Genomic DNA, 15,771 nt, shown 5'->3' with positions numbered 1-15,771 from the left:
AATCACACAGCTCACCAGAGTAAACATACTGTTGGCTTACCATCCCTCTCCACTATCACAATACTCAAAGCCTGGATGATCACTGACAAGGGAAGGAACACTGACACCCAGAGGCCTAGAATGGTCAATTTCCAGTTCTACTGTCAACTGCTAATATTTTAACAGCCTTGCTTTCGAATCTCATTCTTTGACACTTAGATAAAGTTAGACTAAAGCTCTTCCTGGGTGTGAATGGCATCATTACTGACTGCCATGAAAATAATTTAGGAGACACAATAAACAAGCTCATCTCCAAAAATCACTCTCATCATGTTTACCATTTAATAAGAAGTACCCAATTCCCAACTAGAGTTATAAACAGGAAAACTCATTTTAGAGACCAGGCCTTCTTTTGTGGTATTCTCGATCATTTTCAAACTGTCAGGAGATACAGAAGTAGCTCAAGTGCAGCAGAAAGAACACTAGCTTCCGCGTCCTGGATCTGCCGGATAGAAGCTGGATGATGTGCTTTTTCTTATGGCAGAGTGTGCACGTGGAAGAGAGAGACAGAGATGACTGTTGACAGCGCCTCATCATGCAACATCTCCTTCCCAGCTCTGGCTACTCTGAGTCCCGGGGCACCTGTGTGTGTGTCCCACATGTTTTCAGGCTGACCAAAGGATCAGAACTGCAGCTGGCTATGTAGCTTCTGGCCTTATGGGGCACTTGCATTACCGCCCCACTGCAGTGGCGGGGCCTGATGTGCTTTTAAACAGAGCTGTGAACGTGTAGGCGACCTACCTCTGCACAGACGGGGTGGATTCCAATCGTGCTGTCCAGCTGCTGTTTGGTCAGTCCACACTTGAGCGCAGCTGCAAAGCCCTGTGTAACTTCTCCAGCATTTGGACCCAGGACGTGGAAGCCCACTACACGTTCCTAAGATCAAAAGAAAGTATACACATTAGCTCATTTTTCTCCCCTTCTCCTTCTACGTAGCCCAAAGTGTCTCTCAAGAGGCTGCTCACAACTAAGAACTACTGATATTTGGGCTGAAGATGAAAGCCAGCTATAAGTGATGAGGAAGAAAAATATGAAAACAAAAATGTCTACAGTTCTTTAAATACCAAATGTTCTGAAAAATGTTATCAGAGGAAAATAGCATCATGTCCTATATTTGCCTCTCTGTATCACATAAACTATCTGTAGTAGTATGATAGGGACATTCAAACAAAACATCTATGGTTTTGGGAGTAGGCCAAATGATTAGACTACCAAGACACGTCAATATGAAAACACTTTGAAAGCAAGAAAAGAAAAGTTTGGCAACTATGAAATACCTGTGTGGGAATAAACTCCAGGGGTCAGCAGGTGGTGCGATGGTTAGGGAGGCTGAATTCCCACATGGCTGAACAAGGTGCAAGTCCCAGACCCGGTGGTCTGAAAATTACACTGGGTGTATGTATGTGGGTGTGTGTATGCATGCCCAAAATCCCAGGAGGACAATGGAGAAGGGATTGTGGCAAGGCCTTTCCCCCAGGGAGTGACTTCTGGCTTTCTCTTGCCCTATGGCAAAACCTTTAAAAAACAAAAAACAAAACCAAAAAAAACCTCTAAACCCCAGAGTCAGGCTCTCTCTCCCAAGAGCAGAGCAATCGCATGCACTCAGCCATTCATCTGCTAAGGCTGTGAGGGCTAGATCATCCAGCCGATCTCTTAGTAACAGAAGGGACAACTCGCACTGTGAGGGGCAGCCTTCCCAAGGTCCCGCTGCTCCCTGGAGGTCGCTCTGTCACCAGGGTACTGGAACACATTCCACGCTGGACTCTTACACTACACACCTTGACTATCGGCGTTAGGTCAGGGATAAATAAAGCACAACTATTTTGAAAAACTACTATAAACCACTTAAAAAATATATACTATTGGGTGGTCAGGAAAGTTGTCATGCATTTTTGCACAAGAAAACAGAAAAATATGCCATGACTTTCCCGACGACCTAATAGATTTACATGTAACAATGTGGAAAGATCTCAAAAGACAATGAGATTTAAAAATAAGTTTCAGGGTTCTATTTATAGAAGATGCCGTCCTTAACTAAACCACAAAACACTGTATTATGTTCATGCATACATAACTAGGAGGCCAACACACATACAAAAATATAAACATGAGACAGTCCAACTTCAGAACAGTTTTGCCCCTGGGGGAGTGGAAAAACACAAATAACTACACTGGCACAGGATAACAGTTAATACCATAGGATACTAGTTCACAGCACAGAATCTACATTGGGATTAAATGTCAGCTCTACCATTAATTAGGTAAATGATTTGGGTGTAATTATCCAACTTCCATGTGCTTCGGTTTTTCTCGTCTATAAAATAAGGACAATACTAGTGAGCACCTCAATGGACTGTGTATGGATTAAATACGTTAATACGTGTAGACCTCTACATAGTGTCTGGTACAAGGAGGTGCTGAATAAATATAAGCTATTACAAATGCATCTTTGATGGTTTATCTCTCAGAATGCAAAAGCTCTGCAGCAAATACTGGAAAATGCTAACTTTCATGGAATCTGGATAGCAGGTACTTTCCCTATCTTTATGCATATTTAAAATATTTCATGTAAAAAAAGAAAGCTAGCAGATAATGAACGCTAAATAATATTTAAAATCAAGGAGGGGGCCAGCAGGTGGTGTGGTGGGTAAAGGTGCTGGATTCCCATATTGGCGACCAGGGTTCAAGTTCCTGACCTGGCAGCTTGCTTTCTCGCTTTACCTTTCTTTCTCTCTCTGTCTCTCTCTCTGATCAAATTTTAAAAATAATAACAACAAATGGAATTAAATAAATAAATATTTTTAAAAATTAAAAAGTAAAATCAAGGAGTTTGGGGTCAGCAGGAGGCAGGACGGTTAAGGTGCTGGACCCAGGTGGCTAACTGCGGTTTGAATCCCAGACCTGGTGACTTGCTTTCTCTCTCTTTCTGGTGAATGTGCATGCCCTGTAGCAAATTTATAAAAATGATGATGATAAATAAAATTAAATAATAGTTTAGAAAAAAAAGTTTTAGACAGTGAGAAGTGACTGGATCAAAATGAATAAAGCGCTATCCAGGGGTAGTTTGATTTTAGGAACACGCTTTCGCATCAGGACGCATATGACAAAAGAGCAACCACTGTTCATCTTTTCTAGAAATTTGTGTCTTTGTCTATGAAAATAACCAAAACAGCTTCACTCAACTGATGACCACAACTTTTTTTTTATTGGTTTATTAGTAGTGAAAATTATTTTTCAGGGCCAGCAGGTAGTGGTAGTTAAGAGTGCTGGACTCCCACATGGCTGACCACAGTTCGAGTCCTGGACCTGGTGACTTGCTTTCTCATTCTCTCTCTCTCTGTCTCTCCCCCCATCCGCCCGTCCCTCTGTGGTCAAATTAAAATAAATAAATCTAAATAAAATAACTCTTAAAAATAAAGAAAAGAATTTTTTGCATTGTCCATATAATGTCAATAGATCAAAACAGAGGGAAAATAACTACATATAAAAGTGGATTTGCCTGGTATGAAGAAAACTGTTGTGGTTTCACTGATTGCTACGCAGTACAACTAAGGTCTCTCTCACTAAGAGCAGATAACATCAGTAGTGAGGACACCTGACGCTATCCGTCTACATAATAGAGAAATAATGTTTACTCATGTAAGTATTTAATAAAAATCATATCTAAAAAAAGAAAGCTAGCTGCACATACAACTGTTCTTTATGCTGACTGTGTCACTCATTATAAATGATCCCAGGAGATATGTTTATCAAATATATCAACTGACCTTTTTGGTAGAGCATTAAAGAAGTGTTTTATAAAACTCTTGGTTTTTCAAAAAACAATTTGTTAACCATGCAGTAGATTCTTATTCCCTTTTTTAGATCTTTTTTAAAAATTTGTTATTATTGGAGGAGAGAGATGAAGACAGCATTATTGAGACAGGGAGGGAGTGTTGCTATATTTTGATCAACTAGACCGGGGAGAAATGTTCATATATTGAAATGATCACCTTGTAAGCTAAATAATGTAATTGAATGTATTAAAAAAAATGTAAATAAAATTTAAAAAAAAATTTGTTATTATTACTTATGTTTTAATCTTACTAAAGACAGAGAGAGAAAGGAAAGTGAGAAAGCAAGCTGCCAGGTCCAAGACTTGAATCACGGTCAACTATGTGGGAGTCTAGCAGCCCCACCATCATGCTGCCTAGCAGCCCCACCATGCGATGGATTCTAAACAGGATTCATGGCTTAATTTATGATCAAATCTCAAGATTAAAAATATAATAATAATCAAAGAGTCAGCAGATTGACATGGTGGTTATGACACTGGACTCCCACAAGGCCAAATATAGTTCAAGCCCCAGACCGGTGTCTTGCTTTCTCACTTTCTCTTGTGAGCACACATGCCCTATAGCAAATTAGAAAACAATAATAATAAAAATTAATTTAAAAATTAAATTTAAAAAAGCCAAAACTTTATTAGGCTTTTAACATATGGATTCTTCAGCACTGTTTTTATTTTTACCAAGGTTATTTTTCTTTAGGTAATGTGCTAGCTAAGTTAAAGTTACCAGTTTTCATGATTCAATGTAATGCTTAAAAGACAGAATGTGCATATGCACATGTGTCCCGGTGACAACGGGAAATACATTCCTTTCAATGTGGCAGCAGTCCAAAAGGTGTGAGAATCATGGATCTGTTCAAGCCCTCATACTGTAGGTGAGGAAGTAGCCCTGTGAGGTGAAGGAGTTTGCCCACGGGCCATCAGTTACGAGGCACGGCAAGCAGCAGCAGGTAATGAAATCTGAAATCAGAACCCAATTAGGAGCCCTTCCCGGCAAAGCCTCCTCACTGGTGCCAGCTGCTGAGGAGCAAACTTGCATCACTCCTTTTCTGTTCATTATTTTTAGATAGTCGATGACATCATTGCTCTTCTTTTATAAACACAAACACAGAAAGTCTCAAGCTGTCTCTCTGATTCCTTCACTCGCTCAGCTCTGACTGCCTGCTGACGGTGCGGGGGCCTGTGCCAGTGAAGGTGAAGAGGGAGCAAGCAGGCCTTGCCCACTCACGACGTCCAAGCAGCTGGGAGGCTGATGGGTTGAAATACTAAAGAAATGCCCAATACAACATGTGAACAGAGAGCTCCGTGACAGACTGAACGAAATCACCGAAAAGGACCAAGAATTGCACTTACGTTGTCTTTAATATTACAGACGACTTTTGCGTAACATTTGTTGTTATCTCTTGATGGAATTGTCCATTCCAACGGCCAAAAGTAACTGTGGTAAACCTAAGAGGATAAAAACACAATTCAGACCCACTACTTAGGTAGCATGTCTGTCAAACATTAGATACAGTGAAAGACAGTGGAAACTCTTTAGTAATGAAACTCTCATTAAATAATAAAATTCATACCATAAATAGGAATCTGACTAAAAGGTAAGCATGTAAGAGAATGCCCTTGTTCACGGGAAATAAACACGGAAGTATTCAGGAGTAAAGGGAAAGTCAGTTTACCTCAAATGGTTCAGAGAATAACACATACACAGATGGAGAGAAAATATGAAAGTCTACAGCAAATGGACAAAACGTTAACACTATGTGAATCTGGGTAACATGTATACTTCTGTGTATGTTTGAAATTACTTTAAACCATTGAAGGGGGAAAAAAGTAGTCATTCAATAAAGGAGAAAAGAGAAGGGAGAATTTACCTCAATATTTTCTTCCCCAAATTTCTCCATAGCTTTCTCTTCAGAAAGGCCGCAAGCACCATATTCCAAAGGAGTAAATACAGTTGTTGGAACATTTTCATAGTCACACTATTTCAAAATGGAGGAAAAGAATTTTAAGAGCCAAAGGTACTAACTTATCCAAACTAGAAGGTCAAAACTGAGAGAGGAAAGCAGACTGAAAACCTTCCCAAAGCATATTAAATCTAAATCCCAAATGTTAACCTATTAGATTGAAAACCAGTTTTTATAGGCGTTTGAAGTCTGGTTAGACTGATTAAAAAAAGATGCATATGGCTTCTCCATCCATCTACCAAATGATGTTACCAACAATGACACGCTTTTTCTCCTCTTAAAAAGCCCAAAACAATACCGGAGTACCCAATGGTGGGCCTGACATTATGAGGCTGACAGCCTCATACTATCAGTGACAAAAATTGAAAGACTTTTTTGGAACATTAAGTAATAAATGTTAAGGGTCATAAAATCATTTTAAACCTTTGGTCCAACCATTCCACTTTTAGAAATCTATCCTGAAATCACACATTTTATTATTATAACATATATGTAATAATATCACAATATATTAGACGTGATAAAAAGTGAGTGGCAAAGTACTATCATATTATGTTATTACAAAGATGTAATAACAATAATAATAACTCAACATATAGAAAAGGTTGCATGTCTCAACTGAACATTGCTGTAGTTCTCAACAGCAGCAATACTAGAGTGGCTTTAAAAATCCCAAGAATTGGGAAGTATTTCTAACATACATACTCCCAATGTAGTCATTGCAGTCATTAAAAAGGCAATAACAAAAGTTAATGCTTATGACCGTATTTTCCAGAGTGTATTGTATAATGTTATGGGGTTGTATAGGTAGGTATACATGAACAGAAAAAAGGATTTTAGAGCCAAACGAGTTTGTAAAAAACTATATTAAACAAGTAAACAAGAAATCTATCAGATTTCTCAGAAACCTTTAGCATGCGCATGTGAATTATGAAAGAATGTATATGTAACTCCAGATGCATGTGTGAACGGCATTTGCTAAAAACCTAGCAGCTGTCTCTGTACAGAACAGTGAGCCATGCAGGAAACATTCTGTACTTAACACATGGGGAAAGCGGGCTAGACAGTGCTGCAGTGGGGACACAACACAACGGTTAGACACACATAGAAGGCCTCGGATTTGCGTCCAGAGGCCGAACTATGCACGTTGAGCGCACATGGGATCCAAACTGGCTAGGGATGGATTGTGGCATGAAGACTCTGTTGAGGGTGTCTGTCTGTCTGTCTCTCTCACTCTATCTTTTACATGGGAGAAATTAAAAAACAATAAAAAAAAAGAAAAATGAAATTCTAAATCTCTACAACTACAGTAAAAATCTTTAAACTGTGCCCACCTCTAGAAACAATAACTAGAATCCTTTTTCTCTAAAGAGAGCATAAACGACCTTGGAATGTTCTAATTCAAAAGTAAAGGTCGGTCCAGCTGCAGTGACACAGGTGGCAGGGCACCAGTGAACAACACCGGAGCCACATGGAAGGCCCAGGTTAAGATCCCAGGGAGACCTTTAATCCTCTTTAATACTGGCTAGGGGAGCATGAGGGAGGACCCTATTGGGGGTACTTGTCTCTCTCTCTGTCTCTTTCTCTCTCATGAATATTTTCCCCCCAAGTACAGGTAGGCATCTGCTTACAAGCGTAAGGATGTATCGTGGACCACATTTATCCTTCTGATGTAAACAAGTAGGAAATGAGAGAGATACCCAGCAACCCTTGCTAAGACACTGGACAGCAGGCAGTGCGGGCCTGTGACCCCTGAGAAGGCAGGCGATGAGGTGAACCTTGCAATGGCCCAGCTTACAGCACACAGGCAGTTTCTGGGCCCTGTGCAGGAAGAGGGAGCTAAAACAGCCAGCACACTTCCCAGTGACAGAGAAGAAGATCACAGTTCAGGAAAGCCACAGAGGCTTTAAGCTGCAGGGCAGAACACCAGAGGATGGAGCTGCATAAGGAGAGCCCTTGAGGCCTGCAGAGCTTGCTGAGATTACAGCTGAGACAGGGAAAATTGTCCAAAGGAGAGGAAAAGATCCTTTGTTTTTTTGTTTGTTTGGTTTTGAGAGTTTTTTGCCATAGGGAACGCTCACTCGCCAGAAAGACAGAGACAGACAGAAAGGGAGAAATCAACCCCAGAGGGGATGGCCATGCTGCAATCCCTTCTCCTCTATTGTCCTCTAGGGATCTTGGGCACATATGCACACATGCCCAGCATGAGTTTAAGTCATCGGGCCCAGGACTTGAACCACGGTCGACTACATAGGAGTCCAGCGACATAGCCGTTACGCCAACTGCTGGCCCCAATCTTTTTCTTTTCTTTTAATTTATTTATTCCTTCCATGAGTGAGTGAAGGCAGTGTAGCAGTTGCAATAAGGAAAACACCAACCACCCCTGAAAAATGGTGCATCTTAACAACAGCATCCCGGTGAGTGACAGCCACAGCACTCACCTTCACAGTGGAACCGCCATAGAGCCTCTGAGCCAGCAATCTCCCGGCCTGGATGGCCACCGGGGTGAGCTCCAGCTTCCCCTCTAGTATGTCACCAATGGCGTAGATGTAGGGCACGTTGGTCTGCTCCTCATCCGTGACGGGTATTTTTCCAGTCCTGCAGTTCATCCAGTTAAAAATCATCATCAATGACCAGCATTAATGAGGTAGAACAAAACACCTCTTCTCCCAGGAAAGCCCAAAACTGACTGGCTGAAGGGGATGTCCTAACATATTAAAACCAAAGCAATACAGCTCAGAGGAACCGAACAACAGGGTGACAATTACCACTATTTTGAAAATCAAAGGAGAGAACTGTAAAAAGACCTGAGAGTGGGAGAAATAGTAGTTAAGAGAAAAATAATAACAAGAGTTAAGAGTAAATAATAACAACAAGGAAAAAAAGATAGAAAACAAACAAAAAAATGAACGTAAGTGGCAGTGGAAGAACAGTTTTCTAAAAAGCAGATTCTCCAACTATGATAAAAATCAACTTTAAGATTCTAAACCTCTAGAATGAATCAATATTATAGAGTTAAAACAGTATTCAATATGACATAAGTATTTTTTCTTACTTTTCATTGACCTTCACTCCCACAGTTTCTAAGCCAATTTTTCTTGTGCAAGGATCTCTTCCTATTGCCAGCAACACCTGAAAAATTAATGTATTATTGACTATTAACAAAAAGAACCCTTTGCATGAATTATTTAATCATATTTTCATAATTTCATACTCAAGGAAAGTAGGTAGTGACTAAACTCTTGACTATGTCATTACCAAATTTAAATTTTTTTTTTCTAGACTTGGAAATAAATATTTCAGTTAGAAAACAATGTAGGAATTTAAACAAAATCTTTCATTAAAAAAAAATCCTTTGAATATGATAAAGCAGAAATCCTTTTCCATCTCTTAATTTAAAAAAGGGAGTTAACCATTCCAAGTTTAGAGACAAAGACAGCACAGCCTATACTTCAACTAAGTTATTTTTTTAAGTAGTGGATTGAGCAGATGAAAGGAAAGAGCACAGGACAGAGATTCTAGCTCATTTAAAAATTCTGTGCCTTTAGGGGCCAGCAGGTGGCGTGGTGGTTAACATGCTGGACTCCCACATGGCCAGTCATGGTTCAAGTCCCTGATCCAGTAGATTGCTTTCTCACTTTCCTTCTCTCTGTCTCTTTCTGGCCAATTTAAAATTAATGATAATAATAATAAGGATGATAATGATAAATAATTATTTTTAAAAGCATAGATTTTTTTTTAAAATCTGTGCTTTTGTATAGCCATTTGACAAATTATATTTTAAGTTTTACTGAAGAAAACTTGAAGCCATCCCTGTCCCAAAGTGAATTATATCATCTTAGATAATTAAGATGCCATAGACTGGGCAGAACCAGTGCATTTTAGAGATAGCAAATCGCTGTTGTAAGGACCCAACAGACACTCTATGAGCACATTATTTGTTTTCTGGTGCAGTAACGACCTGGGCCCACCCCTTACCGTATTATACTCTCCTTCGAAGGTCTCCCCACTGTTGGTGGACTGAGCTACCACCCTGAGTCGGCCTGGTGTCCCCGCTTCAATCTGTTCAACCTACGGAAGTGATAGAAGTTGTGCTCTAAGAGACATTTATCAAGTAAGATAACTGCCAAGTACTTCCCATGTACTCTGGCTTGCACAGCAGTGATGCAAAGCTCTGTAATGCTGAAGCCACATAGGAAGGTCCTGGGTTCACGTCCCAAGGTCTCCCTTGGCAAGGCAGGGTCCCTGTCTCTCTCTCACAAGAAACAGAGAAAAATATTAAAATAAATAAATCTGTAAATGGAAGCATTAAACAGAAGAAAATAAAAAATAAGAAAGTTGACAAAGACAAGATTACTCTCTGTAAATAAGAACAAAGCTATTTGGTGGTAGGCAAGTACAAATTTATATCTCAGTAATAGCAGTCACAGCATCCTTGATGGCTCCTAATGCCACACGATGCTTCTACCACCACCCCGACTCATTTGTCTTTTATCCTAAATACAGAATCAATCATCGCATACAATCCCCAACTTACTTTAATTGGGACAAATTGTTTTATAAACTTGACACCATGTTCTTCCATGTGTTCACCAATTTTGTTGGCCATGTCCTGGTCAAATCCTCTAAGGAGAATGGATCGAACCATAACAGTGACATCTAAACCAATACCAGCAAGAAACCCAGCACACTCCAAAGCAACATAGGATGCTCCGACCACGAGAGTCTTACCCGGGCAGTAAGGTAAGGAGAAAAGATCATCACTGAAAAAAGAGAGAAAAATAAATGCTCATATAAGAATAATGACTAAAGCAAAGTATTTTTACTTTCATAAGAATAAACATTTTAAGAATATCAGTACTGAATTAGCTAAGAAGTTGTAAGAGCTCAGATGCTTTCCTTTCCTTCCAACTCAGTTGCTGTGGGAGCAGCTCACGTTACCAATGGCTGAACAAAGCAAACTAACTTCTGACGGTAACCCAACTCACAGTCGGAACGGCTGAACTGTTTGGAATAAACCACACACCTGCCAATCAAAATCCCACCCTCTTGCCACTACTCAGTGCACTCCGAGATGGAAAACCTGTGTCACTCCTCACCTGTAACATCATTATTCTCAGTGGGGGAGAAACTTTCAATATCTTGGTTTTGACATATTAAAAAAACTATAGACAGCAAAACCAGACCAGTCAAGTGGCTTTGTGGTTAAGGCAGCTGTATCCTACATGGCTGACTCTGTGGTTCATGTCCTAGACCTGGCAGCTTAAAAAATCAGGAGTATATGTGTACATGTCCAAAATCCCAAGAGGAGAATGGAGGACAAGAAATGGCGGCATGGTCATCCCCCCGGGTGTAATTTTTCACTTTGACTCTGTTTCTTTCTCTGTCTCTCTCCAGTGAGCATACATGTCCCATAGCAAAAAAAAAAAAAAAAAAAAAAGTAAAACTTGGACCAGCCTGGGGCCTGGTGGCTAAAACAACCAGGTCCCATATGGCCAACTGTGTGATCTTAGTCCTGAAGAAACATATAGCACATGTATGTAGATGCCCAAAATCTTGAAAATGGAAAAATGGAAGAGGGATTATGGTATGTCTACTCCCTGTGTGTGGAGGGGTGCTTTCTCCTCTCCCTCCTTCTCTGTTTCCTTCTGATAAGCACACATGCCCTGTAGCAAAAAAGAAAAGTAAAACCTGACAAAAAGCCTTCTAGTTGAGTTAGGACTATATGAGACAAAAGAGATATAAGAAAAGCTTTATTAGAAAAAAATAGCTAAAAATATAAGAAGGGAATGCTTAGGGAGCAGCAGATGGTGTAATGGTTTCATCACTGGACTCCCACGTGGACTGTGGTTCGAGTCCCAGCCCGACAGTTGGGTGTGCGTGTGTGCATGCCCATGATCCTGAGGAAAATGGAGAAGGGATTGAGGAATGGCCATTCCCTCCCAGGGTGGTGGGGGTGGTGGTGGTGGTGGCTGATTTTTCACTTTCTATTTCTGGCAAGTACATGCACCCTACAGCAAAAATCTCTCTCAAAAACAAAAACCAAAAAAAAAAAAAAAGAAGGGAATGTTTATGTCCCTGGACAATTCATGTTGAAATGCTAGCCCCAAAGGTAAAATACCATTAGAGGTAGGGCCTTTGGAAGGTGATATGAGGTCATGAGGGTGGAGCACTCATGTATGGGATTAGTGTCTATAAAAAAGCCCCAACAGCGGCCTCACCCCTATCATGTGAGGACACAGCAAGAAGACGCTTTTTATGTCCTCACCAGACAGCAAATCTGCCTTGACCCTGGACTTCTCAATCTCCAGAACAGTGAGAAATATATTACTATTTTTTTCTTTTCTTTTCTTTTCTTTTTTTGGAGAGGTTTTTGCTATAGGGTGTATGTGTTCGCCAGAGAGATGGAGAGACAGAAAGCAAGAAATCACCCCCAGGGGGGATGGCTACGCCACAATCCCTTCTCCATTCTTTTCTTGGGATCTTGGGCACACATGCACCCGTACCCAGTGAGTGCAAGCCACCAGATCCAGGACTCGAACCACAGTCGACTACATGGGAGTCCAGCGACATAGTCATTACGTCAACTGCTAGTCCCCTATTTTTATAAGCTATCCAGTTCATGATATTTTGTTATAATGTTTTAATGACTTTTTAAAATTCCTCAACATTAGCAGTATTACCACCTGATGGGAAAAATAAACAACAAAACCTCCTTGTTTATCTCACATTATTTCAGAAGGCCCTTCTACACTGACAAACAGTTATTTAAACAGCAGCGCACAGGGACTAGGGCCTGATAAAGCTCAATGATCTGCCACCCTCTAATTCTTTTAGCATCCATTTTACAGGTGCTAAAGTTTAATATGTGATCCTAGCTTTGAAAAAGCTACAAGTACATACACATGCACCATACTTACAACACTGTGACTATCCATCTGCCTTTATTATTGGGTCGTTGGTAAAATCATGACACAGCTTTGCATAGAAAAACATACAAAAATACATCATGACTTTCCCAACAACCTAATATATACTTACATACTCACACAAACGTAAATTTCCAAACAACATAAATCTAAGTATTCTTGTGTCTATACACATATGTCAGCAGTGATAATATTAACTGAGTGATAAAATGACCAGTCTTAGGTCTGAAGTTTTTATATGTTCTTTCATTTAAAATATTTTTTCCTATTCCCAAAGAGGGCACAATGAACAAAGATCTCTGTCTAAAGTCCAAGAACCGGGTTGAGTGGACTTAAGCCAAAAAGCAGAAGCAGAAACCCACGAGACTGCCTTGCCTCTTGCTTTCCCCCTTACCTGCTGATGCAGTATTCTCTGTCTCCAGGGATGCCCAGATAGCGTGGCCTTTCACCAGTAGCAATGAGAAATCTCTCCGCTGAGTAAATTTTTTCTTTGCCTTTATTATTTGTTGCCTACAAAGGAAACAATACATCAACTTTAATAAGGAACTAACCCTTACAATTGTGAACTTTACGCCGGGCACGTGTGCGTGCGTGCCCAAGATCCCGAGAGGAGAATGGAGGAGAAGGGATTGCGGTGTGACCATCCCCCCTGGGGGGTGATTTCTCGCTTTCTGTCTCTATGTCTCTCTCTGTCTGTCTGGCGAGCGCACGCGCCCTACAGTGAAAATCTCTCCAAAAAAAATAAATAAATAAATAAATAAATAAAACAATTGTGAACTTTATAGTTAACAAATGCTATTCACATTATCTCATTTCAGCCTCCTAAAAATTTGATAATGGAAAACAAAACAAAACAAACAAAAACAAGAGAAGTTAAGGAGGCTGCTTAACTAATAACCTTATTCAAGGTCACAATGCTAGTAAGCAGCAGAGCAAAGCCTCAAATCCACGTAGTCTGTCCAGCATTCCTTTTTTTTTTTTTTTTTTTTGAGAGGCTTTTGCCAAAGGGTGTGTGCGCTCACCAGGGAGACAGAGAGACAGAAAGCGAGAAATCACCTCCCAAGGGGATGGCCATGCCACAATCCCTTCTCCTCCAGTCTCCTCTTGGGATCTGGGGCATGCAAGCACACGCTCCCGGTATGAGTTTAAGTCACCGGGTCGGAAACTCAAACCGGGGTCAACTACATGGGAGTCCAGCAACATAGCCATTATGCCAACTGCTGGTCCCTGTCCAGTATTCTTACATTTAACCAGATCCATAGCAAAGGCCCCATAGGAAGGAGCAATAGCAAAATCACCAAATTGGAATATCGGGGTGTGACGACTAGTGTTGGGTGTCAACTTGGCTGGACTAAGGAATTATCTTTAAAAAAAGGCACACTTTGGGTGTGTCTGTCCATGAGGGTGTTTCCAGAGGGATTAAAACATGGGCGTCCAGGGCCAGCTGGTGGTATAGTAGCTGAGGTGCTGGATTCCCACGTGGCTGAACATGGTTTGAGTCCTGGGCCCAGTGACTTGCTTTCTCAATTTCCCTTTCTTTCTGTCTCTTTGTCCCTCTCTGGTGAACACTCATGCCCTATAGCAAATTTAAAAAATAATACTAATAATAAATAAAATAAAATAAATTATCCAACAACAAAAAAGGGAGTCTATGTCAGCTGCATGTGAGAGACCTGCCCTCGTTGTGGGTAGGTCCAATCTAGTCAATGAGGGGCCCAGAGAGAATAAACACAGAGACAGGTCTCTTTTAAAACAGAGTGAGAGAGACTTCTGTTGCCTTAGACGCGAGAACTCAAGGCTCGTCTGGACTCTAAGAAATACACCAGCACCCCCCGCCCCCAGGTTCTTGGGCATTGAGTCTCAGACTGAGTTACACATCAGCTTCCCTGCCTCTGAGGCCTTTGGACTTGGACTGATCCATATCACCAGAGTACCCAGCATGCAGACCACCTGTTGTAGGACTTCTCAGCTATATAATATGAATTCATTCCCAAAACAACCCCCTCTTCTAGATCCATGCAAACCTACTGGTTCTGTCTCCCTAGAGAATCCTTCTCAATACACTGGGTCACAGTGGCTATTCCTTTATTTTCCTCCCACCACCAACCAAAGCTTGGGGGAATAAAGCTATTCAGGATGTCACACGATTACCTTAATCCTATGAGGACCAATAAACTCCCCATAAGCATTCTCATAGACGACCTTTTTCTCCCGCAGAGCCACTCGGTAGCCCCAGTTCAGAGAGCCAATGTGGTTCTGTACAGCTTCTGTCATTCTGTCCCAGTCATGTTTAACTGCATAAGAAACAAGACAAAATTAGCTTTTCGACTGCCTGGTGAAAATCATTTCTCAGCAACGACTCAATCATTTCTCTATGGAATCCAAAGAGCAAAACTTTCAGTATGCAAGGACAAGACCTTCATCTTAACTATATAAGTCATGTTTTTATCTTTAATTATCATACAAATAAATACCGTAAGGCCTCCTTAATTCTCAAGGTAATTCTTAAGACTAACATAGCCATACATAAACGTTCTTCTTTACTTAAAAACGAACTGGAATTTTACTTTGGACTGTCAGTACTGATTGCTAGGTATATAAAGTGTGGTTAAGGTTTAGGATTCTGTATTTTAACAAATCTAAGAGATTCTGGTGTAGCCAGGTTTGGATTTACTAAACTGGTGACCCTGTTTGTGCCAACACCTAAAAAACTACTGGGACCGTGGCTAAATCAAATCCATCATGTTAAGTTACTGAAATAAATTGTTCATTTATTTATGTATGTCTAGGGCTGCTTTCGCACTGGGCTGAGTAGTTGTGACTATCTGGCCCTATACAGTAAGTTTCTGACTCCTTGTTCAGATAGAGAATTTTAAGAGTATATCTTGGGGCCACCAAGTGGTATGGTGACTAAGGCGCTGGATTCCCATATGGCCAGCTTCAAGGTTCGAGTACCTGACCTAGTGTTTGAAAATCACAACAACGAAAAGAGAGGGAGAGAGAAAGAGTG

At 40.7% G+C, this 15,771-nt stretch overlaps 1 protein-coding gene across 4 annotated transcripts in view; it reads right to left on the bottom strand.

Moving 5' to 3' along the window:
• TXNRD1 (thioredoxin reductase 1) overlaps window positions 1-15,771 on the bottom strand; it is a 66,735-nt gene that overhangs the window by 8,529 nt on the left and 42,435 nt on the right. For all 4 annotated transcript variants that reach the window (XM_027775847.1, XM_014591842.2, XM_006141425.3 and 1 more), the window contains 9 exons: window positions 14,913-15,055; window positions 13,156-13,271; window positions 10,370-10,595; window positions 9,811-9,903; window positions 8,888-8,964; window positions 8,274-8,430; window positions 5,740-5,847; window positions 5,222-5,317; window positions 781-915 (listed from right to left, as the gene is read on the bottom strand). In XM_027775847.1, the coding sequence (XP_027631648.1) occupies window positions 781-915; window positions 5,222-5,317; window positions 5,740-5,847; window positions 8,274-8,430; window positions 8,888-8,964; window positions 9,811-9,903; window positions 10,370-10,595; window positions 13,156-13,271; window positions 14,913-15,055 (1,151 nt within the window). The remainder of the gene's footprint in view (window positions 1-780; window positions 916-5,221; window positions 5,318-5,739; window positions 5,848-8,273; window positions 8,431-8,887; window positions 8,965-9,810; window positions 9,904-10,369; window positions 10,596-13,155; window positions 13,272-14,912; window positions 15,056-15,771) is intronic.

The sequence above is a fragment of the Tupaia chinensis genome, unplaced genomic scaffold (assembly GCF_000334495.1).
Source record: "Tupaia chinensis unplaced genomic scaffold, TupChi_1.0 Scaffold000054_1, whole genome shotgun sequence".
In the NCBI taxonomy this organism is placed as follows: domain Eukaryota; kingdom Metazoa; phylum Chordata; class Mammalia; order Scandentia; family Tupaiidae; genus Tupaia; species Tupaia belangeri.
The sequence above is the reverse complement of the archived record's forward strand: the minus strand, read 5'-3'. Positions and strand labels throughout refer to the sequence as shown.